Source organism: Lissotriton helveticus, chromosome 1_1 (genome assembly GCF_964261635.1).
Source record: "Lissotriton helveticus chromosome 1_1, aLisHel1.1, whole genome shotgun sequence".
NCBI lineage: Eukaryota > Metazoa > Chordata > Amphibia > Caudata > Salamandridae > Lissotriton > Lissotriton helveticus.
The window spans coordinates 1,301,371,381-1,301,399,191 of NC_136057.1; the positions used below are offsets into that span (position 1 = coordinate 1,301,371,381).

The window sequence follows — 27,811 nt, forward strand, 5'->3', positions numbered from 1 at the left end:
CGCGCCAACAACCTTTGACAATCGCGCACGCAGCACTATATGCTTGTTTACCCCCAACTGCGGGTTGTGCTGAACCGTCTGTATATATTATACAGCCGTAATGTTCTAGAGGCATGATCTCAGTCGGCAGACGACATTCATATTCATATTGGAGAAACTCTTGCGTTTTTAAGTTAGGATCAAATTCGTATACTACGTCTGATGCAGCAAGAGAATTAACCCATTGTATCCATTTTGGATCTAATGTCATAGCATTTGGAATGCTCGGTCTTGTTACTGCCTCAAGGGCTGATACTGCTGTTAAAACAGATATGCTCTTCCCTTGGGCTAGGGCTCTTTCTTTTGCTACAGCAGTTTGGACCGCAGTCAGACTTTTTTCAGTAGAACTGAATTTCATTTCAGCTTGTGTGTACACGTGTGATTTATAAGCTATTGGTACCGTTTCTCCCTCATTAGAGGTCAGGTACGTAAATCCGCATCTTCCTGGGATGACTCGGATTACAAGGTTGCGTTCGTTTGCGCGTGTTTGCAGTTTTGTTTTAGTTAACATGACTGTTTGTATTGATCGTAACATTTTTGTGTGATCCTGTGTCCAATTTATTGATTTGAAATCAGGTTTTATTAATTCGTAGAGGGGTTTAACCCTCTCTGCGTAGTTTAGAATGTAAGTTATTCCGAAATTCAGGAAACCTAGAATTGATTGTAAGTTTTTTAGCGTTTTTGGAGCTTGGAGTACTGCACACTTCTCGAAGAAGTTGTCTGCTAGGCTTTTGCCTTCACTTGATAACTCATATCCTAAAAATAGGACAGTGAGGTGGGCAATTCGTGATTTTTTAAAGTTGAATTTGTACCCTTCAGATGCGAACCCAAGTATAATTGTGTTCACTCTTTTCAAGTGTGTCTCCAGGTCATCGTCTGTAAGATAGATGTCATCGACATAAGATAATGCCTCATCATCATACATTTGTAGTAATTCTGTTACCCTGGCTGAAAATAATCCTGGGCTGTTCTTGAATCCCTGGGGGAGACGACAAAATTGCCACTGGGCCCCCATAATGGAGAAAGCGGTCAAATACCTGCTTTCTGGTGCAATGTTTTGACAGACAAAACCATTTGAAATATCTAATGTCGTTTTATATATGTTGCGCACGATGTTATTCATTAGTGCTGCACTCTGTGAGTTTTGTACTGCAAATGGTTTGCAACAAGAGTTTAGGTGTCTGTAATCCAAAACTAGACGATATGAATCGTCTGGTTTGGAGACAGGAAACAAAGGGTTGTTCATTTGTGAGGTGAATGTTTCAATCACCCCCTGGTATTCAAGTTGATCTCGGATCTCCCTGACTTATTTTTTAGCTTCTTGCTTAACAGGATACTGCCTCTGTGCAGTAGGTTGATTTTTTAACTGAATTTTATGGTGAGGAGAATCCTCATCCCATTCTACATGATTTTTATATAATGCAGGGGCTTGGGCCACTGCCCATTTTCTAGCATATGTGTATTTTTTATGAATTGGAATGTGATTTGAGAAGGCAGGCATAATCATTTCTTCGCCATGTGGGCACTCCCTGACAAACTCTGGTGGCCAGTCTTTCTCTGCTAGAAGGATATCATAGCCTTTAGATATATTCTCCCAAAAGAGACCTTATTTTCCTAGTTTTGTCCCCTTCCATACGTAATGTTATTTCATATAATTTATGGGGCACACTAACTCTGGTGCCTGCAGTTTCCACCTGAATGTATTCATTCGTGTCCACTGTCTCCAGAAGATTCATCAGGATCTTGTGAGCTATGGTCACTTCTGCTGCGCTTTCTAGCATTGTCTGGGCCCATTCTCCGTTCTTGAGTTGTGTCCTCAGAATCCTCGGCATGTTTTATTTTAATACTAGCTACCTTCTTTTTGGGAAATTGTAATTTTTTACTTTGATGAGCAGGTTCCTTGTCTTTGGACTTGACGCGCTCTTCTTTATGTTCTGACCGCCCTCTTCTTTCCGATTTCTGTGAGGAAGTCTGAAAAGATCGAGAGGGACGTGTATCATTATCTTGATATCTGTCAGGTTTTCTTAAATTGTCCCTATTTCTAAGGTTGTATCTTTTTTCAGAGGGCTCCTGTTGTGGAGACCTGTCCCCTCGTCCTGGAGATCTATTTCTCCGTTGGGGAGACCTTCCTCTGGACTGAAACTGTTTTTCTCTGGGAGAAATTTGTTTATTACCCTCCCACTTCTTTTTTGGAGTGATGAGATTATTCTTAGTAAAGGTTTTTTCAGGATTTTCAGTTAGTTGTGGTTTTAGTGGTTTCCCACCCAAACTATCTCTACCTAATTCTTCATAGCACTTTCCAATTATTCTGGCAAGTTCAAAAGGTTGGTCTGTTATTTCTGTTTCTTTTCATTTTTGGCGGATCGCCACGGATGTTGCTTCTCCTTTTATGTTGGCTAGTAGTATAGCCGAGACTTGCTTAAAGTCTTTCAGTAATTTCATACCTAGATTTAAAGCAGTCTCTGGACCGTATTCATTTTGAATCTGACTTAGTACGTCTGGTATAACCGCCATAGACGGAACACCATGTGTTTTTATGTATATTGAAGCAAAGACTGTTCCCAAAGTGTCACAGTCCTCCACATGTGGTGCGATCCCCATTGATAGACAGATAAGTGTCACAGTCCTCCACATGTGGTGCGATCCCCATTGGTAGACAGATTGTCAGAATTCTGTGTTTTTCATGAGGTGTAGTATCAGGAAATACTGCCTCTATTTGAGTAATTTTTTGAGCTAACCAGAAGGGAATTTGTTCCCGTTTTGCGGGTAATTTGCGAATGACTGATTGTATAGTCTGTGGTGTTATTTTATTTGTGTTCCCCTGGTGAGGGATGTGCTGTGGAATTTTTATTGCTGGTTGGACTGTTAAAGTCCGCATGACATATTGGACCAATTGTCTATGTATTTTAATTAATTGTTTTAGCTGAACTAAAAGTTCTCAGTCTGACATTCTTTCAATGTCAGGATGTGGTGTATAGCTGGCTAGGACCGGCCATGTGGCTCCTGGTCTACCTAGTGGACCGAGCCTGGTAATGTGATTTTGAAGTTTTAGGGCGCCATTAAACCAGAGCTGATGATCTTGTTAAGTTAGTGGAATTTCAACGTCCTCGAAAGGAACGTATTCCGTTGGAGGTTCCTCTGCTTTGTAGTAGTGGAACTCGTGTGTCACAGCATTTGCTGATGGAAAAGTTATCCATTAATAGAATACCTCTCTCTGCCGATCTTCATAGGCCACTACCACTAATATGACTGTACCACCTCTTGATGATACTCCATTTTCTATAAGTTTTATAGTTACACTCTTTCTTACATTTACCGGGATGATTATTGCATCCGGGTCATTTTGTTGAAGAGCTGTGTCATCTAAGACTGCTTGAGCTGCCATTCTAGCTCTTTCCCTTTCGTCGTCACTTTCCGGCATTTTTGCTGACAGAAAGTTTGCAGAGCGAGTTTCAAGGAAACAAAGATTAGGTGCACAATATTTTAACACTGTATCCTTCAACGTTGACTAAACCAAAAACTAATTCATAGGATTCTCCTCCTACTAAGTTTTGGCAGATATTATCCTTTCATCCACTCCAGACGTCTATTGGAGTTTTTACTGGAAAAAAGGGGTCTGTGTGAAAAGCACGACTGAGTTACTCTAGTATCTAGCGTTAAATTATCGCCTTACCAAACGTTGGGCGCCATTTAGTGTAGTTCCTATATTCCCAATAGGCTCTGCGCATTGGAATAACAAACAATAGTTTAGACGTAGGACTTCGGTCGACTAGGTCTCTATTGAATATGGTAGACTTAATTATGAATGCCAGCTAGCTCAGAGGTCACTAGAAACTTTCTCGAATTCACAAGAAGGGATTAGTTTCTGACAACCGCATAAACATGACAACTTTGCTCCCCTAGAACAAGGAGTATATCTTCAGAGTCGCGGAAACAATAGATAGCTATTTTACTCAGTCAATCGTGCATGCTTAGTTTCACCAGAAGTGCAGAGAAACAGAGAGACGGCGTTTTCAATAAAAGAGGTTATTTATTGAACAATCTTCTTTCTCATGCGAGAGAAGTGAATTGCTACAATCGCAATACTTGTCATAAAGTAAAGTGCGTACAGTAAAAGGAGTATTATAAAATAATACTGTAAAAGCATAGTATGGTTTCTAAGCCATACGGTGTTTAAAATGGATAAAATACATACAATGATAAAATAATGACTAAACGTACTCAACTGGTGCTTCTAAGATACGCCTACCCCGTTGTACCTAACCTAAGCCTAGTATAGGGAAGGAGGAAGTGAGATGTAGTTTGAGTTAAGATAGTTTCTGCCAAGAATTTTAATCAAGAATTCTCGAACGGTCTAATCAGCTCCTTACCTTGGTTTTAGAATGAAGGAGGTCTTGTATCTCTCTCTCAGGACTCTATCTCCCAGCAACCCGCAAGGGTGACAGGGAAACACTGGAGCTGGATTTCTCGGCAGGAGAAAAGACAGCGTCTCTCTCAGTGCGTCATCGGCAGGGTCAACTTCCTTCGGCACTTGCTACAGCAGGGCGTCGGGCAAGTAGATAGTCGATCTGCTCCAAACCACCGTGTGTTTTGCTAGGGCAGATGCTGGTATATTTATACCTGGAAGGTGCCGAGTTTGACGTAAGGTTGGACATAAGACGTCACTAAGAACTCACAGTTCTTTCAGGACTCCGGGAGTTCTAGGACAAATCAATACAGAAGCAGGGGGGATTCCCGGGCTGCTGGAGGCTTGGTTTGTTTAAGAACACGTTGTGCTTTCTAGGAGTCTATGGGAGTAGCCTTGCCGTATTTGGACTGCATTGGCTATGTCTTAATATGGGTATGATTCTTATGCCTCTATAAGGATAAGATTCGATATAACCACATAAGGGCATGAATCGGGAATATTTAACTAGAGTCCTAGATTAGTCTACAACAATGTAATAAGGCTCCCGGACCAGAAGGGTGTCCCAGCTGCCCTTTTTAAATCCGATGTCAAGACATGGTCTAAGGTTTTGTGCAATGTTTTTAATAAGGTTTGCAAATCAGGATTGCCGGGTACCTGGTTTGAATCTGTAATAGTACCTATTTTTAAAAAGGGAAATAGAAGGGATCCTAGTTGTTACCGACCCATCTCCCTTATCGATTCCGCTGTTAAGGTGCTTGGTCAGGTGGTTTTAAGTAAGCTCACTGGGTGGCTGGCAGAAACGAATACCCTCTCAGGCCTACAATTTGGTTTTAGGAAAGGTCAGGGCACAATTGATCAATTGACCAATTGGCAGCCTTACTCCCAGAACGGACCGCGTTTTCAAAATGTTTATCAAACGCAACCGTCATTTCCACCCATGATGGGCTGGAATCAACCTTTTGGTCCGTTACAACCACAATTCTACCAACCCCCTATGTTCCAACCCCCTTTTTTAGAGAGGGGCCGGGGACCGAGGGGGCAGAAGAAAAGGGTCCAACCAAGTCTATTGGGAGCAGAACGACTCAGTCGGCAACAACACGAGGAGCAAGACCGCGGAACAGAGAGCGGGTCCGAGCAACCAGAGGGTTTGATTACCAACTTGACCAGGGTCACTTTAACCAAGGACGAAACTGGGGTTTTGGAAAAGGGCCTGGGATTCGTACCTACCCCTGGTCTTGACAAATTCAAACTTCGATGCGAACTGACGGAATTCTTCCGGAAGTTAAGACTAAAAAGTTTCTTCGAGAAGCAAGTGACGGAACCCACACAGCGACCTTTGGGTGACACTACCTTTAGACTGAAGTCTTCCTTCACCCCCCCTCCGCACAGCATTCCACCGGAAATACTGGCTTTCGAGCAGGCCGTGGTTAAAGAAATTGAGTCTATCGAGACTCATATCCCTTACAAGAACTTGACAGCGGGTAAATTCAAAGCGATACAGAACAACTCGGATATCGTTATTAAGAGTGCGGACAAAGGGGGTGGCATAGTCATCCAATACAAGACAGCCTATGACCAAGAATGCAGGCGCCTCTTGAGTAACAATACCAACTATGTGGCACTGAGGGCAGATTCTTCGGAGAGTCTCAAATCAGAAATCATCGACATAGTAATGACAGCGGAACAAGAAGGGTTCGTCACAAAACAAGAGGCTGATTTCTTGACAGGTTCAGATGGAAAAATTCCATATTTTTATACTCTCCCCAAAACGCACAAGGGAATCCTGCCTCCACCTGGGAGACCCATCGTTTCTGGGTTAGGTTCATTACTCGAACCCATGTCCAAGTATTGTGACTTCTTTCTAAGACCCATAGTTGAAGCAACAAGCACCTACATAAAGGATACGAAAAGCTTACTCGCCATGTTGGAAACTGTCGAGTTACCAGAGGAACCTTGTCTCCTGGCTACATTAGACATTGAGAGCCTCTATACGTGTATTCCTCAAGATGCTACAATTGATGTGATCGCCCACACTTTGGAGTCCAATCCCTGGGATTATAATACTTCTAAATCCTTTGTGGTGGATTGTGCCACCCTAGCCCTAAAACATAACTTTTTCCAGTATGAGAATCAACTGTACCTTCAGGCAACCAGTACATCTATGGGCAGCACATTTGCCCCAAGTGTGGCGGGTTTATATGTGTTCAATTTTGAATCTATTCACATTTTACCATCTGATAACCTGTACTTTGCCAATATTATTCTATGGCAAAGATACATAGATGATGTTCTGTTGATTTGGAAGGGGAATGAGGAGACACTATGTTCTTTCTTTGTCTGGTTGAATGAGCGGGATCCACATCTCAAGTTCACCCATGAACACAATGAGTCATCAGTAGTGTTTTTGGACGTGACTATTACACGTGCAGGTAGGCAACTGAAAACTAAGACCTACTACAAACCTACCTCTAAGAACAATCTTTTACACTACACGAGCTTCCATCCCCAACCACTTAGGGAAAACCTACCTTTTGGGCAGTACCTCCGTATTAGGAGGAACTGCAGTGATGTCAGAGATTACAAGGATCAATCTAGTAGCCTGACAAATAAACTGCACAATCGAGGTTATCCCAAACATCTTCTCACACAGAGTTACAAAAGGGCTCGTAATCAAAATCGCGATTCCCTTTTGGAAGAGATTCCTAGGATCAACAACAATGAAATTCCATTGACTTGTGTTACTACGTATAACACAGTATCCAATTTGGTGAGTCGTAGCATTAAAAAGCACTGGAGGATTCTTACATCCAACAATTGTAATTGGGAGAAACCGTTGTTCTCCTACAAGAGAGCTCGGAGTCTCAAGGACGCTCTAGTTCACACACGCCCACGAAAATCTCAGGAAACCCCCAGAAGTGTTCTGAATGCCTGGGGTTTATCACCTGTAACGGGCCACTATCCTTGCGGTAGTTGTAGTGTGTGCCCTTTTACCTCAAGTTCAAAAACATTGGAGTTGGAACCCGGCAAAACTTGGGAGCAAAGAAGTCACACGAATTGCAATACTAGCAACGTCGTGTATTTGATTACCTGTCCCTGCGGGCTAACATACGTGGGAATGACTAAAAGGATGGTCAAATTCCGCATATGTGAGCATAGGAGTAGTATAAGATGTGGTAAGAACAACACTAAAATGACCACACACTACTTAGAGCTTAGGCATTCCCCCAATGAGATCCACTGGACTGTGATCGAGCATTTGCAACAAGGTACTGAGAACAGACTTTTTGAACAAGAACAGAGGTGGGTGCATCGCCTGGCTTCTCACCATCAGGGTCTGAATGATGACATACCTTGGGGTAGTGTTCTGAAACACTGATTAGCCTGAAATGTTGCTCTGGGTACGAAGATCCTCATATAATTACCATGATGACCCTACACGTAACTCTTAATTTTGTAGAGTTGACCCCTGCGATATTTTGAAACACGTAAGTCAATTGGTCCTAAAATCACTTACTTCGTGTGTCCGCCCCCCTCCCTCTCTCCCCCCTTTTTTATTTCATTTTTTTCCTTTGTATCAGTGACAACTGAAAGCAACTGATGCGACATTTGAATACCCAATGGGCATTCAGACTTAGTTCGGCTTAATGGTGATTCTTTACAACATTTTGTAAAACAATTTTGTTTGTATAGGATTCCCACCGACGAGCTGCATGTTTCAATAGAACACAGGATCAACTAGAACTGGCTGTGGGTATTTCCACACCATCATTGTAAAATTAATTGTCACTCCATGTTCGTTGAACAATAAAGTCTTACGATCGTGAATACCAGGGAAGAGAATCTGACGGTCTAGCGTTCTGGGATCCTCGACCGGAAGTGCACGACCACCGAAAGTGTACTCCTTCCGATAGGCCGGTTGTTTTTCCGAGTGCGCAGTGAGGTTGACAAAGGGGGATCTGATTTTTACCTTGAACAACAAATTTGACGTTGGATAAAAAACTCCAACATTAACAAATAGTTGCGGGCTACTTATACTTATGCTCGAGCTTACGTTAACTGTACAGTGACCCCTACCACGTGATATCTGGGTTGGTCACGTGCACGGGTCGCCTGATAAATTACAATGGCGTCTGCATCACAAACAAGATCCGGACTACAGTGGACCTGAATCTAGGTTCCGGGCGGCGAGTCGTTGTGTCACAAGTGCGTGCTCGTTTCATGGGTATGTGAAAAGGGTTAGACTACGAAGCCGTTTAGGAGCCTTTTTTTCCGCTGACACCAGCCACTTGTTTTGCCTTTTAGAACGAACATAACGTGAAGAATACTGCCACCCCGATAGTCCATGTGGCACTCGCACTTTACGAGCCATGTAAGTGATCGCATGTATGACTTATATAATTCTCTATGTTTTGTCTGGGTTTACTGAACATTTAACCCTCTAACCAGGGTCATGAACGGTTTTTAAATGGGTTATGCATGGTTTTTAAACGTGGGTTACGACTCCTTGGGAAGCATGAGGGTAAGATGTTACCATGAATCCAGGAGCTACGTATATAATCCCATCAGACCTATAAATGTAATGAGGTCCGTTTGTAAACAATGGCGGCAATACAGTCAGTTACAAACAAAGCACTAAGTAAGAAGAAGACCCAGAAACTTTTTGGGATACGTTAGATTTGTAATGGTGCAGATATCTTAGGTCGATGAGACTGCCTTTCTCATATATATGAAATTCATGTGGCTTTTTGTATTCACAGATTGTCTCCGGGCACATTCTAGGAGCACTGATTACGGGCAAAAAACCGTGAGTTACATAAGGAAAGTTTTGCATCCTTATTTTGTACACTATTGTCCCCACGGAGAGGACACGCCTTAGCGAGCGTGGACCCCCGGAGGATTTTCTCTTATTTTACTGGTCCTGAAGAAAGCTGAGCATAAACACGCATTATACAGCAGAAACATGTTGACCATTTACACCAGGACACAGGGCTTCTAATATAAACCACCATGTGGCCTCACTGTTTTTAATGTGAACAGCTGGTCCACCAATAAAGTTTTTGGGTCCAGTTGTGATCTTTTAACAATCACTTGTCTCACTGTTCACTCACATCACTACACATCCTCTTAACAAAAAACCTGCTCCGCTGCAATCGCAGGCGTCGTAGCACACGGGGGGACATTCGGTCCCTCCCGTGGGAACCCCATGATGAAGCATGTCACCACTAGGGTGAGTGAGGGTTCTTTTAGAAAATAGTTTTTTCTTTCCTTTTTGTCAGTCCTTTGACCGGTCGAGTTAGTCCAAAAAATTCTTTCCTACTGTGTTTTCCTCCAGGTAGGGACACTGTCACTTGCGGACTCACAGTATTAGGCACTCTTTTGTTGTTATAAAATAATCACAATTGATCAAAGCCTCAACCTACAATTTTTAATTGGAAAGTACACAATCGCCAAGAAGGGCACTCTATATTGAGCTTTTATGGACCTTTCCTCGGCCTTTGATCGAGTGAATAGGTCCAAATAATGGGTGATGCTTCTTCATTTGGGCATGGATAAAAATAGTGTACTTCCTTGCTGACCTGCACAGGGACTTATCAGCCACCGTGAGATACGACCGTAGGGGTAATTGTACAGGGAAGATTCGTATTGCCAATGGAGTCAGGCAGGGGTGCATTTTGGCCCCCCTGCTTTTCACCCTCTACATGAATGATTTAGGCCCAGTTTTAACAGAGGCGTGCAAGGATATACCGAGGGTAGGCAAACAACTAATCCCGGCATTGCTGTATGCGGATGATGCCACCCTTTTAGCACGTTCAGCGGTAGGGCTGCAAAGCCTTTTAAATTCTTTTTCTGCTTTTATGAAATCTATAGACCTCAGTGTCAAATTTTCGAAATCACACGTCATGATGGTTGGCACTAAAGTAAAAGGGGTTAAAACCCTGCATTGCGATGGAATATGTTGTCTACGGTATCCACTTTCCCATACCTAGGCGTTATCTTTTTTTTTTTTTATATTTCTTTTTATTGAAAATTTCAACAACATGAACAACAAAAATTAATCAAGGCAGTGCAATCAATCAAATGGCGAAGCGGCCTGCGGGGAGGAAAGCATAAGAACATATTACAATCAGTGACATTGCAGGAAGGGAGGATTGAGGGAGACAGCGAGTCCGGAGACAATCAGAGCAACATGATAGCAGGAATGTCGGGTCAGGGGGAGGGAGGATCCGCCACCAATTGCGCGAAGGGAGGCGTACATATATCTCCCCGGTAGGAGTTCCACTGACCCCAAATCTTACCCCACTTGCAGGGCCTGCCACGGGCCACATACACCGTCTTCTCCCTGAACATACACCAATCCATATTCTCCTTCCATGCCAGAACTGTGGGTGGTCTCTGGGAGCCCCACAACTGGGCGATATCCCTCTTAGCGGTCATATTGCCAAGGGTCACCCACTGAGTCTGTGACAAATCATAGTCATTCGGTTCCCAAACATTCAACAAGCATCGTCCAGCTTCAGGCAACAACGCAACACCCGTGACCTCTTCCATTACTGCATGCACCCGATTCCAGAAGCGAACCAACAACCACCGGGCATTCCCAGAGTATGTGAAGAAAAGTGCCCGGAAGGCCACAACCACGCAGTACACAGCCCATCCGAGGCATAACCCATACGGACCAAGCGCGGACCGGTAACATAGATCCTGTGGAGAATCTTAAGCTGCACAAACCTAAGGCGGGCCGGAATTGCAACCTCTTTCGGCGAGGATATGGCTAGCTGCCAGTCCTCGTCATCTAACTCCAAACCATCGCCCGTCCAGGCTTCCCGAAGTCGCTGCAAAAGGTCGGTCCTATCGTTTATCAGCTTTTTGTAGATAAGCGAAATCGTACTGTCTGGAATGTGCCCATCCAGCACCCGATCTTCAAGCGGTGACGCCTCCGGAACCACAGTACCCGGAGGGAAAACCGCCATCAGCGCGTGTCGGATCTGAGCGTATCTAAAAAACTCCCTGTCACTCAGGTCATACTCCAATCTCAACTCGTCGAAGGTTTTGACTCTACCCTTAGTCCACACATCATTCACCCTGCATATACCAATCACGTCCCATCTATCAAAGCCTTTCGTCTTCCATAGGGAGCCCAGCCTCTCGGAAGCATAAAGCGGAGTGGCGCGTCTAAGTCTATTCTTCCATCCCATGGCATCAGTCGCACGATGCCATACTTGCACCGCTATCTTGGTGGGGCCAGTGAGCAGCCTCCCTGCGGATTTCGTATAGAGCGCCCTGTTGTAGTCACCACCAGGCAGCAACCATCTATCCATTTCGAACGCGGGGTTCGACGCAGAATCATACGTGCCGTGATTAATCGCCCCCAGTTGGGAAGCCCAGTAGTAGCGCTTAATATCTGGGAGAGCAATTTCACCGTCATACCAAGGAAGTGTCAACTTGGCAAGTGCTATGTGGGACCGTCCACCCCATATCAGTTGTCGCTGCAAGCTTTCAATCTCCCGGAAATAGCTGGCCGGGATGGTATCGCAAGTATTATGTAGGGCATATAAAAATCGGGGCAGTGACATCATCTTAAATAGAGCCGCACGTCCGAGCGGGGACAACGGAAGTCTACGCCATGCCACGACATCGGATCGTAAGCGCTGAAGCGGGGGCAGCAGGTTACGTTCATAGCGAACCAAAGGATCTAAGGTGATAAACACCCCCAAGTATTTGAAACCCGCGTGTGCCACCTGTATTGGGCACCCACGCGGCAAGAGAGGAGAGTCTCCCGAGAGAACGTACACGCAGGACTTGGACCAATTGATCACAAGGCCAGAATTTTTACCGAAGGAAGTCAAGACATCGAACAGTACCACTAGTGACTTCCGAGGCGACGTGAGGTATAACAGGATGTCGTCAGCGTAAAGCGATATACGGTCCTCTAAATCAGGGGTCCAGCGTATACCCTTCATTGACGGCTCCCAGCGCAGCCAAGACGCCAAAGGTTCCAAAGCAAGAGCAAAAAGGAGCGGAGACAATGGGCACCCCAGGCGAGTACCCCTCCCGAGAGAAAATGAGCCAGAAACAAGACCGTTGACAACCACCTGGGCCAAGGGGTCTTGATATAGTAGTTTCACCCAACTGATGAAAACAGGGCCAAAACCAAACTTGGCGAGGACAGCCCAGAGATATGGCCATTGCAGCGTATCAAATGCCATTGTGGCGTCCAAAGAAGCCAAAATGTCCGATTCACTCGGCGAGGACGCTCTCGCAAGGGCGCCATGTAGACGCCGGAGGTTCAGCGCCGTGTTCCGGTGCGGAATAAACCCGGACTGATCCAGATGGATCAGGTCGCAGACAACAGAGATTAAACGGTTCGCAAGCACTTTTGCAAGGATCTTAGGCTCAGCGTTTAAGAGCGAGATGGGCCTGTAAGACGCGCAGCATTCCCGCGGCTTCCCTTCCTTGTGAATCACGACGATAGACGCAAGCCTTTGATCGGATGGAAGGGTACCCGCGTCTAGCGATTCTAAAAAAATCGAGCGAAGATGTGGTGCTATTTTGTCTGGGCGCAGCTTATAGAGTTCGATGGGAAGTCCATTCGGACCCGTGGCCTTTCCCGACCTCACAGAGCGGATCGCGGTCGCGACCTCCTCAACCGAGAGTGTCGCGTCCATCAGTTCCCTATCCAGATCCGACAAGCAGGGCAAAGCAATGTCTCTCAGAAGCAGATGCGAATCCTGTTCCGGTCTGTCCGATACAGGGGAATATACGGTTTGAAAATACTCAGAAAAACACTCCACAATCTCGACCGGGTCAGTCACTCTCACTCCATCCGCCCTTTCAATCAAAGGAACCACACGACTAGCCCTCTCCTTCTTGTCCAACCAGGCTATCAACTTTCCGGCCTTATCACCCACATCATACAAACGGCCCTGCTGCTCTCTACTCATCACCTTGGCGGCATCAGTGACCAACGCTCTATAGTCAGTTTGTTTGAGGCTAAGAAGGTGCAACCTGTCCTGGGTAACATCAGATTCCAGCTCTCTTTCTATGTCTGATATTTCAGTTTCAAGTCGGACCACTGCCTTGCACTTACGTTTCTTAGCGTTGTTAATTAACGATAAGGCGTGGTCGCGGATGACCGCCTTATAGGCTTCCCATAGCGAGACAGACGATGACACAGACCCCACATTCTCCTCAAAATAATGGTCAAGTGATTTGATCAGTTCCGTACGGATCTTAGGGTTACGGAGATACCAAGGGTTGATCGGGGCTACCCGGCCCTCAGTTCCCGGTCCTGCTTCCATGACGAGCCATAAGGGGGAGTGATCTGAAATACCCCTAGCCAAATGTCTGAGCTCCTTAACAAGTGTGGCCTGTGTTGCGGGCATCAGGATATAGTCAAGTCTCGAGAGACTACCGTGTGCACCAGAGTGGAAGGTATATTGTAATTGTCCAGGGTGTAGCAGCCTCCAGCAATCTATTAGTCCCAGAGTGTCAAGGAAGCCACCCAGCCAGGACTGGGACCTCCCAAGGTCCCTGGGTGGGTAGCGATCGACAGAGTTAAAATCGCCACCCACCACAAGGATGCCCTCTGGGAGCCCCAGTACCACCCTCCCCAGGTCATCAAAGGTCGTAGTCTGAAGGCCAGGCGGGACATAAACGGAGAGCAGAGTGACGACCTTCCCCTCCCCACCGTCCAGTAATGGCAGCATATCGCCCCCCTATCGTCAAGGATGACAGTATCGATCTCAAGGGGGAGGGAGACTCTGACCAAGATACCTACCCCCCTAGAACCAGTGGTGAAGCCGGAGTGTGCCAGGAGACGGTAGCCCCTACGGTTCATAGCATGGCATGTATTGCCCATCAGATGTGTTTCTTGCAACAGCACAACATCAGGGGAAAGACGTCTCAAGAGTTGTAACACTACGCCACGTTTTATCCTGTCCCCCAACCCGTTAACATTCCAACACAGCAATTTTAGCCCCCATCCCAAACGTAATCGCAGCATCCACCCCACATTAGTCGCGACAGCCAAGTCCAAATGTCCATCAATATTGTGCCTTGAAGGGAACCAAACAATAACAACTTCCCCCCCCCCCCCCCAAACCTACCCAGGAAACAAAACCCCCCACCCTGCACCCCTGTGTTAGACTCAAAGGCCCCCCCAACTTGCAGTGTGCCTGTCGCCCTAGCAAATAACTAATCTACGAAAATAAACCCCAGAGGAGGAAGAGACTCACTCCCCCCGCTACCCCTGGAGGACCACCTCAATTAAAATAAGTTAAGGATCTGCAAACCATGCCGAAAGATCTATGCGCAGTCCAGCGAACCAAGTCACAGTACTATTCCTGGTCCATCAGTCCACCCTCAGCTCCACCAGAGTGTTCAGGGTATTCCCGCTGCCCGGGCAGTGTGTTGAGCCAGTCACTTGCAGCCTCAGGGCGATCGAAGAAGAACGTCCGTTCTCCATGTTCCACACGTAGTCGGGCTGGAAATAGCATTGCGTATTTCATGTCCCTGTCTCTCAATCGTCTCTTCACTCCCTGAAACCCCATTCGTTGCTTCTGCACCAACTGAGTGAAGTCGGGATAAAAACTCACTGTCGTGTTCTCGAATTTCGTGGGGCCACCCAAACGCGATGCCTGCAGGATAGCATCCCGATCACGGAAATGAAATATCCTGGCGATGATGGGCCGCGGCCAGCTTAGGTTTACCACCCGGCACTCTGTGAGCCCGCTCCACCGCAAAGAATTTACTCAGGCCTTTAGGTGCAAGATGGTTGACGATGAGGTCCTCCACGATGAGGTCAACATTTAAGTTGTCTGAATTCTCAGGGACACCCACAATACGGACGTTGTTCCGCCTGGAACGACTTTCAAAATCTTCCAAACGACGGGAGAAGGAGTCATTAGAGGACCGTAGATCGCGGACCTCCGTTTGTAGATCGGAGACATCCGTCGTGAGGCTAGAAGTCTTCAAGTCCAGGGATTTAACCTTTTCGTTCGTTTTAGCCAAATCCGCCCTGATCAAGGTGACATCGATCGCCAATGTATCCAGTTTTTGCGCCAGGGTTTCATACTGCACACCGATTGAGGCCTGCATACTCGCAATGGCGCCCAGGATATCGTGCAGAATTGGGTCTTCGTCCGCCGTAGGGTCATCTCCCTTGTCCACTGGGGCCTTGCCTGTTCCACCGGGGGATCCCTTGGGATGAGTATCGGTTCATGACATTAGATTGTATGGAGCCCCCACGGTGAACAGCCTTGGTCTTCCGCTTTTCAACCTTGGGCTTGCCGGCCATTTTGGAAGCTGCGCCCCCGAGGGGACCCCGAGATCTGGTGAAAAAGGTTACGTCAAAATCACCCACAGATGCTCAACCAAAGGACAGCGTGTTCCAATTCACACACCGAGCGGTGATATACAGTCATGGCCCTAGAGTGGGACCGTGAAGTGAAGCAATCCGTGGGCGGCGGGGCAAAATCCGGTGTGCAGAAGGGTCCGGGCCAAAAGCGAAACCGAAAGCCAAGTCCAGGATCGAAAGTGGGATCAGGGAGGCCGCTGTTGTTCAATTACCATCCAGGCAGTTCAGCAACTCGAGCCCGGGGCAGATCCGTGGAGCAGGCCAGGAAAGTTCAGATCACCATAAAATCGGTCCTCCTGGACCAAATCAAATTTTGAAAGCAGCTATCATATCAGCTGGGTGTCATCTGCGATGGTCCGTAGTCATATCCAGGATTATAGTCAGGATAAATGCCGGAGGTGGCGAAGGTCCGGGAGCCCTGTGCTCACGCGACCATCTCGGTTACGCGCCAAGCTCCTCCCCCCCTAGGCGTTATCTTTGACGATAAAGGCACATGGTCACCCCAAATATTAGCAAAAAGAAATGTATTAGCAAGATCCACCTTAGCTGTTTTGGGTTTTGCCCGTAAATTGGGAGTTAAACCAATTCAAGCGTTGTTAAAGATATATGATGCAAAGTGTATTTGCCTTGCAATCTACGGGGCAGACCATTGGGGTTTTAAGAATGTGAAGGTTATTCAAGTGGTGGAGGATACGTTTTTGAAAAATATTTTATCTGTCCCTCAATCCACATCTGGCTACATTGTCCATCAGGAGTGTGGAGTTGGTTTTGTGGAGGATCAAATAGCTATTGCCCCACTCCTAAAATGGATTTAAATTTGGCTAAACCCTGAACTAGAATTGAATCAGGAAATTCTCAGAGACTGTTTAGCACTTGATTTTGGGTGCCATATCCCCTGGCTGAGTTATGTTTACAAGTTATCTGTCAAACTGGGACGATCAGAACGGTTTAACTCGCCTGAGAAATTGGTGAAAGGGGACATCAGGTGGGTGAAGGAATCCTATAAGTCAATGGCCTGCATGGCCAGAGAAGATAGAGAGCTGGTCAAACCGAATGTAAGGGCTCACCAATTGATAAAAACATCATGTGCTATTGAGCCATACCTGAAAATTGTCAATAACGCAAATCACCATTTTTATTACTTAGATACAGGTTGAATCAATTTCATTTCCTCCTTGCTGGATCTCCGGGGTGGAAAAGGGAGGAAGATTTGGGGATTTGCTCTTGTGATGGCTTTTCCACTAAAGACACAATGCGCTTTATCTTTTGTTGTGAGCACTTTCTTCATATTCGTAAACGTTTTATTATCCCTATTTTAAAAGATAAAGGTTTTATGCAAGGTAAACCAGCTCTCCATTATCTGCAGCTACTCTCGAACGCGTGGGAGATGTTTAATATAGCTAATTTCCCCACTGTGGCTCTAAGATTAAAGAAGAAAATTAGATGGGATTAGTAAATGTGATGAATTAGTCTAAATTAATTGATGCTGAGGATGTTTTTTAATGTTCGCTCGGTTTTAAAGGAAATTTTTAAATGAAACAAGGATAGGTACTGTATGTATTTTTAGCCTGTATATTCTTGCTGTGTTTTTATGGCTTTTGTTAATGATTTTGTCTTGACATAAAATGTTTAGTATACTTTTATGGTTTTTTATATGAACCGAATAAAGTATTTTGACTGACTGAGTGTGTTCTAAGGAAACTGAATAACTTCCTCCATTTTCAAGTGGTAATGTATATATGTTAATAGGTGGTATGTGTAGTTATTAGAACAAGCAAATGCAATTGGAAACACTCCAGTCAAACTTTAAAAAGCACAGACCTACTACAGGCAGCTTTCTTCTTTAAATGACCCGACATTTGCAAAAGGCCAAACAGTGTAAGGGGAACATGATTCTTCTAATCTCTATCACTGGACTATAGTTAAGAGGAGGATAACAAAGGAGCAATACTTTTGAGTGATGCAGCATGTGCAGAGGACCTCAGATGGGATAAGTTGCTTTTAATCCAAGTTTAAACAAACACAAAAAAGGACAGGTAGCCTGACATAAAAAAAAAGTAAGGGACTAAAGCTTCACAAAGCAACTATGCTGCTTTAGAGCCACAGAATGTGCGGCTTAACAGTAAGCTCTTGGTCAGAGCTCAACCATTTACTTCACGCACATTCTCAAGATTCATGAGCGGTGCAGATGAGTGGCTCATCAATTTCATGAAAAGTCACAGAACGAATAGCTAAGTTTACAGATAAGTAACATTTCCTTCTCCTTTGTAGAATCTTCAATAATATTTGGGAACCACAAGAGTAAAGTGGTAAAGCTAATGCCATAACCATAGAGTAGTTTCTGAAAAGGTTTGGCCCAATCTCAATGCGACAGTCCTGCACAATTCATTTACAGAGGCAATTCTGAAAAGAGCAGCAACCAACAATTTACATATAGTAGACTGTGCTTTATGTCGTTCTTTAGAAGTCTGCTAGCCTTCATATGGTATGCTGTGCTAAATGAAACCATTCACCTGGCCACAAACTATTCAGAGGTTTGACTAACCAATAAAAAACAAGCATCGGGAAAGCCGATCGGTCTAGCCTATGAGAGCGCTATTGGCTTTGGCAATGTGTTTTAGCCATTATGTACACCAGTGTGGTTGCTGTTCAAAATGGCTAAAAGTTAGTGGCATGGAGTGGGGTAGATTGGGATAAAGTGGACTGTGGCTGATCGAGATATCGTGGAATGGGGATAGATAGAGATAGAGCGGCACTGAGTGGAATGTAGTTGATTGGTATAGAGTAGAATGGGGTAGATTGGGATAGAGTAAAATGGGGTAGATTGGGATAGAGTGGAATGGGGTAGATTGGGATAGAGTGGAATGGGGTAGATTGGGATAGAGTGGAATGGGGTAGATTGGCATAGAGTGGAATGGGGTAGATTGGCATAGAGTGGAATAGGGTAAACTGTGATAGAGTGGAATAGGGTAAACTGGGATAGAGTGGAATGGGGTAAACTGGGATAGAGTGGAATGGGGTAGACTGGGATAGAGTGGAATGGGGTAGACTGGGATAGAGTGGAATGGGGTAGACTGGGATAGAGTGGAATGGGGTAGACTGGGATAGAGTGGAATGGGGTAGACTGGGATAGAGTGGAATGGGGTAGACTGGGATAGAGTGGAATGGGGTAGACTGGGATAGAGTGGAATGGAGTAGACTGGGGTAGAGTGGAATGGGGTAGACTGGGATAGAGTGGGGCACAGTGGAATGTGGTCGATTGGGATCGAGTGGGTAGATTGGAGTAGGGGAGACTAACCAGATCTATCCTACCCCAATATACCACGCTAGAGTGGCATATACTGGGGTAGATTGGGGAGGGGCGGGAAAAAGCGAAGGAGGGTGAGGGAAATTGGGGAAGTATAGGTTGGAGTCAGGTAGACTGGATTGGAGATTTGGTGGATTATAGTAGGGTAGAATGGAATGAGTGGGGGTAGATTCGGGTAGTTTGGAGTGGGGTAGATTGGGATGGAGTGGGGCAAATTGGGGAGGGGAGGGGTGGGGTGGAGTTGGGTAGATTGGGGAGAAGTGTAGTAGAGTTGGGGAGACTGAGGAGTGGGTAAATAGGGGTGGAGTGGGGTAGACTTGAATGGAGAGGGGAAAAGTGTAGTGTAGTGGACTGGGGTAGGTTGGAGTACAGTGGTAGTAGTAGAGATGATTGGAGTGCAGTAGAATAGGGTGAAGTGAGATGGAGTGGGGTGGGGTAGAGAGGACTGGGGATAGATTGGAGTGGGACTGATTTGGTGGGTTACAGTAGGGTAAATTGGGATGAAGTGGGGTAGAATGGAGTGGGCTAGATTGGGGTGAAGTTAGATAGATTGGGGTGGAGTGGGTAGAGTGGAGTGTAGGGAGGTATGTTAGAGAATAGAGGGGTGCAATGGGTGGATTAGTGTAGGGTAGATTGGAATAGAGTGGGTAGAGTCGAGTGGGGCAAATTGGACTGGGTTGAGGTAGATTGCAGTGGGGTAGAGTGGGGCAGATTAGAGTGGAGCAGTTTAAGTGGAATGGATGGGGTAGATTGGAGTGGTTTAGATTTGAGTGGAGTAGATTGCAGTGGTGTGGGTGACTGGGTTAGATTGAGTGTAGTGGGGTAGACTGAAGTGGGTGTGGTAGATTGGATAGTAGTGAAGTGGACTGCGGTAGATTGGAGGGGGTAGATTTGGGTAGGGAGGAGTGGAGTGGTGTAGATTGTGGAGGAGTTGGATAGATTGCAGTGGAGTAGGTAAATTGGAATGGAGTGGGGTAAACTGGACTGGGGCAGATTAGAGGCGAGTGGGTTAGACTGGTGTAGACTCAGGTAGATTGGAGTGGGGTAGATGGGCAGATTCGAACAGAGTGGGGTAGATTGGAGTAGAGCGAGGTAGATTAGGGCGGAGTGGGGTAGACTGGAGTGTGGTGGGGTTGACTGGGTTAGATTGAGCGGACTGGGGTAGATTGGAATGGAGCAGATTGGAGTTGGGTAGATTAGCTTAGAGTGGGGCAGAGTGAAGTGAGGTAAGTTGGGGTGGGTAATTTGAGGTAGGGTAGGTTGGAGTAAAGATTGGAGTGGGGTAGTCTGGGATGGGATAGAGTGGAGTAGAATGGGGTAGATTGTAGCAAAGTGGGGTAGATTGTAGGGCAGTGGGGTACATTGGAGTAGAGTGGGGTAGATTGGAGTGGGGAATGTAGAGTGGAGGGGCATAGAGCTACCTAGTATCATAGTCAGTGGAGTAAATTGCAGTGGAGTTGAGTGTTGTAGAGTGTCTTAGATTGGAGGGGAGTGGAGTGGCATGTCGCAAAGTGGAGTGTTTTAGAATGGAGTGGCATGGCAGAGTGGAAGTGCATGGAGTGGGTAGTGTGGAGTACTCGTAGTGTGATAGTGCACTGCCATTACAGACAACACATTTTCAACTGACATGACAATTAAGTTTGCACCAAAACACAATGTGTGCAAATGTCACCACCTACTGTATTGATGTGTTTTGATCGTATTCAAGTATTTGATTCCAGCACACAATTCAGAATTACGAAAAATGTGTGCTGCATTTGTACTAATTCGGATATATATCCTGAAACATCAGCACAATTCTTTTTTTGTGTGCTAGAAAAAAAATTGTACATGCTCTACTCTTACATAGATACTCAGTAGGACGGTTGCATACATTCTCTCACTTTGAAGTCAGAGAAAGAAAACACCAAGCTCCCTCAGAAAGATAGGTTCACATTTGACCTCTGTCTTTGAATGCACAAGATTTAAAGGCTGGTTTACAGAAAGCGAGTTCGTGGGAGACAACAGTAAACCAGGTTTTGGGCAACTGGAGGCACGAACTCAAGTTGGACAGCCAAAAGCATAGTCAGCAAACAGACAGCCAGAAAACGTGAGTTACAAACCACAAAACTAATGGTAAGAAACTGTCGGAAAGCATTCTAAGGTAAGCTTTCAGAATGTCTCAAAGATGTCTTTAGCAAACTGGTAGGCTTTGACCAAAAAAGGGAACAAGAAGTCATACACAAAAAAAACATCTTGGTGCGTTTTTTCTAATCTTTAAATACCCTCTGGGAAAGGTCAACATATCCTCGTAACACCTAGAGTGCATTCAATAATTAAGCCCCAAGCTGCTGCACACAGTTTTTTAATCCGATCGATTGATCCAACAACTTGTATCATTTATTGTGTGCTACAAAGCTGCATCATTTGACCTCGGATACCACATAATAAGCATTAACAAAATGGGCATGGCTATGTTGATGCAATATTTACCTTCATCCATCGCATATCAGCTCTGAAATAATTACCTTAATCTTGTGTGTGACAATTAGCTTTCTTTACTTAAAACATATCTTTATTTATCGATCAAGTTGTTAGTATGAAATACAATACATTTCCATCAGGATCACCAATCTTTCAGTGATTACACAAAATCTTATTTCATTGTTTAAACTCAAAACATGTGTTCAAAGAGAATAGCTGTGAACAAAGAAACTCCTTTTACAGTAAACATTTTTAGGCTGTAATATCTAGTGTGTGCAACAAGAACTCAGTAAATGAGGACAGATTATGGAAGAAAGATGTATATGTACAAATCACCTAATTCACAAGAATTTTTCTCATTTTCAGGAGAAAGGCGGGCGTGTGTCACATTCATAAGAGGTTTCTGTCTGATGGTTTGGCGACAAAGATTATAACTGCCTACAACACATTACTGGAGATCAGATTCCTGACTGGTTCAAAAATAAGGGAGTACCAATAAGACTTTTCCCTCAACACTGGCTTGGTGTGCAAATCTTTGGACTTGACAATGTCCTAAGCCTACTACTAACGAATGCTTTGGTACATCCCCTGTGAATATCAGTCAGTTTGAGTTCCTAAACACTCATCTGCATCATATCAGCCAAGAAAACAAAGCAATGGAAAAGAAAGGTCATATTCTAATGATTCGGAGTATTAATGAAGATCTACTGATTGAGGAAATTGTGCAATTCACTGGGATATGCTTAAATCAAGGGTGTCCAGGGGAGAATAATATTTTCATTACTTACAGGATCCTACCTGACTACGTAAATTAAATTTGTGTTAACTGAACGCACATTAAGTTTAAGAGGGCACTGGCTGGCGGGCATGTATCCTGCATTCCTGGACTTATGTTAAACACTTTAAAGAGGACAGGGGGTGGTCTTTATGGTGTTAATACTCTTAAGTAACAGAGCCTGTAAAGAGTATTTAGTAACAGTTGGAGGTGTATAGAAGTGTAAAAACAAAGCAATGGAAACAAAGAGACATCAGTAAGCTGCGTAGGTGCTCAACAGGCAGGAAGGAGCTGAGAAAATACTTTCTCACCTGGCCTCCAATGGTCAGGTACCCAGTCTGTTTCATGATTTCTGCAAGTTTCTGGTCAATCTCCATACTGAAAGGAAAGACAAGGGACACCAAAAGGAAGATCAACTTTCTCCATTATAAAAAATATTAGGCCTGGCCAAGAATAAAATAATAGTTTACAATATAAGCAGAAAAGAAAGCCAGTTTACACATCATTTTTAATAATGTTCATGATATATTCTTATTCTTCCCGTTTGTACATATATCTACATTTATGATATTTATAGATTATGGTAACGCACTTTGAAAGCCATCAAATCTTTTGAACGCTGGTTGCTGAAGCATGACGTTCTTGGTCCTGCTCTTTTTCTAAGACATAGGCAAACCAGGCATATTTGGCATAAAGCTCCTGTTGGCATAGTCCCACTATGGCTCCACTGTATTCCCACCTGATTTTTTTCTGCTCAATAGTCTCATATAGAAATTACAACTCTTGCCCCACAAGAGGTGACAATTTAATGACTATTGTTGCTCACACACAATACTAGTTTGTTGGCAAAGGGTGCTTTCCACCCACAGCAGATGAGGATCATTGTCCACAAAGACAATTCTATGGAGAGATACATTGTTGGGTGCAATGATTACCTAATAAAAACCTTTTTACCAGGGACTCTCATAGTTTCGGTGCCCACCATTTCTCAAGTTAAAGTCCATTTTAGCCTCCTGTGCCTGAATCCCCTCATGGCTCCAACTTCTTCAGAAACCAAATTTGAACTGTCTGAGATTCTATTCCTATGATTCAATGTCTTTACAGTTGAAAGTATCAATAATCTCTCTGTACAGAAGTGACAGCATTACATACTGTTCAATACCACCGTCCACTGCAAAAATACATTAATCTTTGTAAACCCTGCGATGAGAAAAGATTCAAGGGAACACAGGAGCTGGGACAGTGCCACAGAGCGTATAGTCTGTGTCAACCACATATAAAGAGGAAGGAAAACTAAAGTGCTGTGACTGAGTCAAGATGAATTTGTTCTTGCCAGTAAGTGGGAGTTTCACTACTAAACATATAGTATATACAAGTAAAACACGTGTAAGACAAGGCACAGCTGAATGACTGGTGCTGCACTCGGTGTATTTTGCTCTGCTTCTAGAAGAGAAGACAAAGACTATTTATGTGAGTTCACTGCTTGGACAGGTGTTGGTGTACAGCAACAGGTGAATTCCTGAACTTCTTCGGGGGAAAGACAGGTCACAACCTGGGCGTCAGAGAGGACCTATTTTCACATCAGGCAAAGTACAATAAACGTGCAATATCCGAGAGTAAACAGTGGCTCGCCCTACCTCTCCAAGCTCCTCTGCATCTGGTGGTGGGGCTGCGGGAGAGTCAAAATGTGGCGTGGTCGAGGGGGGTGGGTGTGGTGAGGAGGGGAGTTCTCAGAGGAGGGTGAGCGGCTACTGTTATCATTTGCTAGAGTAAGCTGTAATGCTGTGGCAAAGACAAACAAAAAAAGATAATGAGAAAGTGAGGGAGACAAAGAATGTCAAAATCTCAGAACTTTTAGTTAGAAATCACAAAGCGAACAAGTGGAAATCTATGCAGATAATTTTCATCTCATTCACCTTAAATTGCCCGCTAGTAATGATTTAAAGAATTTTGTAAATCATAGAGTATGAGCTGTAGCGTATCTTAAGGCGCACACAGTTGTGCACAATTACAAAAAATGACATTATGGAGTCAGTACTACCCCCACAAAGTCTCCATTGTGAGAAGCCAATGGGTCAGTGCCCAAAACGAGATGTTCAAGCCAGCACTGCCAATCAATCCAACGGATTATGTACCTCAATAGACTGAATTTAGACTCTTATTAACGAGTAGTCATGAGTGCACTCCAGCAGTCACCCACTTAGGAAATCGCCTGCCTAATGCATTTTAAAATCGAAAGGAATAGCGACTGCCGCTTGATTTTTTTTTTTACTCCTTACTGCTCAATTCCACACAAGATGCTCAATTCCTTATGTGCTACATAATAAAGTAATAGTTTCAGTGAAGCAGACTAGTGATTTTTTATTACTTACGAATCCCAGTCGTGTGTGATTGTTGTAGGTTAGCACTAAAAGAACAAGAGTGAATGAATATAGGGATGTCAAAGGTTGATTAGGTATTTAATTTAATTTCCTCCCTGTAAGATTTTTCAATTTTTGTATTTAATGACTTGGCCATTGAAGAAATATGCCTTAGCCGATCTCACTTGCTCTACTATTTCCTTTGGCATTTTTGAAAGGGGCCTTGTGGTTTATTAACATCTGTAAAGTGTACTAATAACTTACAAAATATTTAGTTGCTATTTTTCCAGAGTGTTTGTGCACTGCCTGGGATCCCCTGCCAAAGGGTGAGGTGACCAGGCTGCTAAAAATATTGTTCCTCTTTGAATTATTCATTAAAGCAGTTATTTTCGAATGCGTGCCAAAGGGCCGTATATGTGTCACGCAGAGAACTCGGAGGCAGTTCTATTACAGCGATCGCTGTGGGTACAGGCTTTATATATGACCAGGTTACAGCATCTGATGGGAGTTTGGCCAGTGACTTTCTCAGTTGGCATTTCTTACTGTAGCTAGTTCAGCAGCGCGGAGGGCTGCAGTTTAGGCGCCACATTGCGAGAACGCCAAGCAATATTATATAAAGATGCAATCTTTGCTATCTGAAGATGTGTTCTTGTGCATACAGCGTGGATACTGTTTTAAAGGGCCGGCGGCTGCGTTTCCTGGTTATTCATACTCCCCTCTTACAGCATGCAGCAATTAATCTGACTTCAGCTTGCTCCTTTTCAAGAAGCCCAGAAGAAAAATATGTTTGCATTAGAAAGACTGTGGTCTCAGATTATCTTTTTTTATGTAAATAAACAATCTTAATTCTGTAGTTAGGAAAAAAATTGTTTTAATTCGAAGTGGCAGCAATTTTAGTGACATACCCCCACATGCATCAATCTAGGATTTTGCATTTCTTAAATAGCGAAAATTAAGGAATCGCTATTTAGGAAATGCAAAATCCTATGCATCAAGAAATCCTAAAAGTTTTTAGGATTTCTTAATTTTCGGAAATTGCGATTCCTTAATTGCGAATCGCAATTAAGGAATGGCATTACATTGATTCCTATGGGCCTAGAGGCCCATGGGAATCAAAGCCGTTTTGCATTTTTTTTTTTTGCACTCGCAATTTGTTGATGCATTGCAAGGGTGCAGAGGGGGGTCCAAAGGACCCCCCCCTGCACCCCTGAAATGTATTTTCAAGTGCATGTTTCACACACACATGTCCTAAGGACATGTGTGTCTGTAACATGAAAGTTTAAAAAATGCATTTTTTTGCTTTTTTTTAAAATTTCGCAAATTAACACGAGGGTCAACCTCGTGTTAATTTGCACTTCCAATTTCAAAATTGGCAATTTTTTAAAAAATGATGCATTGGCCCACATGCATCAATATCGGCTTTTGCGAGTTCTAAATTGCGAAAAATAACGATTCGCAATTTAGAAATCGCAAAAGCCTATGCATGAATATTTTTGCTTTTTTTTTGCAATTCGGTAAAAATCGCTATTTTTACCGATTTGCAAAAAAAATGCAAATTTTCAATTGCGAATTCACAATTCCCATTCATTCCTATGGGCCAAAATGCCCATAGGAATGAATGGGAATTGCGAATTCACAATGTGCAATTGCAATTCATCAATGCATTTCAAGGGTGGAGAGGGGGGTCAAAATGACCCCCCCCTGCACCCATGAAATGTACTTTTCAGCATAAGTTACATACACACATGTCCTAACTTACAAAATATTTAGTTGCTATTTTTCCAGAGTGTTTGTGCACTGCCTGGGATCCCCTGCCAAAGGGTGAGGTGACCAGGCTGCTAAAAATATTGTTCCTCTTTGAATTATTCATTAAAGCAGTTATTTTCGAATGCGTGCCAAAGGGCCGTATATGTGTCACGCAGAGAACTCGGAGGCAGTTCTATTACAGCGATCGCTGTGGGTACAGGCTTTATATATGACCAGGTTACAGCGTCAGATGGGAGTTTGGCCAGTGACTTTCTCAGTTGGCATTTCTTACTGTAGCTAGTTCAGCAGCGCGGAGGGCTGCAGTTTAGGCGCCACATTGCGAGAACGCCAAGCAATATTATATAAAGATGCAATCTTTGCTATCTGAAGATGTGTTCTTGTGCATACAGCGTGGATACTGTTTTAAAGGGCCGGCGGCTGCGTTTCCTGGTTATTCATACTCCCCTCTTACAGCATGCAGCAATTAATCTGACTTCAGCTTGCTCCTTTTCAAGAAGCCCAGAAGAAAAATATGTTTGCATTAGAAAGACTGTGGTCTCAGATTATCTTTTTTTATGTAAATAAACAATCTTAATTCTGTAGTTAGGAAAAAAATTGTTTTAATTCGAAGTGGCAGCAATTTTAGTGACATACCCCCACATGCATCAATCTAGGATTTTGCATTTCTTAAATAGCGAAAATTAAGGAATCGCTATTTAGGAAATGCAAAATCCTATGCATCAAGAAATCCTAAAAGTTTTTAGGATTTCTTAATTTTCGGAAATTGCGATTCCTTAATTGCGAATCGCAATTAAGGAATGGCATTACATTGATTCCTATGGGCCTAGAGGCCCATGGGAATCAAAGCCGTTTTGCATTTTTTTTTTTTGCACTCGCAATTTGTTGATGCATTGCAAGGGTGCAGAGGGGGGCCCAAAGGACCCCCCCCTGCACCCTTGAAATGTATTTTCAAGTGCATGTTTCACACACACATGTCCTAAGGACATGTGTGTCTGTAACATGAAAGTTTAAAAAATGCATTTTTTTGCTTTTTTTTTTAAATTTCGCAAATTAACACGAGGGTCAACCTCGTGTTAATTTGCACTTCCAATTTCAAAATTGGCAATTTTTAAAAAAAATGATGCATTGGCCCACATGCATCAATATCGGCTTTTGCGAGTTCTAAATTGCGAAAAATAACGATTCGCAATTTAGAAATCGCAAAAGCTTATGCATGAATATTTTTGCTTTTTTTTTGCAATTCGGTAAAAATCGCTATTTTTACCGATTTGCAAAAAAAATGCAAATTTTCAATTGCGAATTCACAATTCCCATTCATTCCTATGGGCCAAAATGC

General features: G+C 44.1%; 1 protein-coding gene across 2 annotated transcripts in view; it reads right to left on the reverse strand.

The window, feature by feature from the left end:
- MAP2K7 (mitogen-activated protein kinase kinase 7) overlaps window positions 1-27,811 on the reverse strand; it is a 266,930-nt gene that overhangs the window by 135,380 nt on the left and 103,739 nt on the right. For both annotated transcript variants that reach the window (XM_078681283.1, XM_078681292.1), the window contains 2 exons: window positions 23,986-24,130; window positions 22,660-22,726 (listed from right to left, as the gene is read on the reverse strand). In XM_078681283.1, coding sequence (XP_078537409.1) covers window positions 22,660-22,726; window positions 23,986-24,130 — 212 coding nt within the window. The remainder of the gene's footprint in view (window positions 1-22,659; window positions 22,727-23,985; window positions 24,131-27,811) is intronic.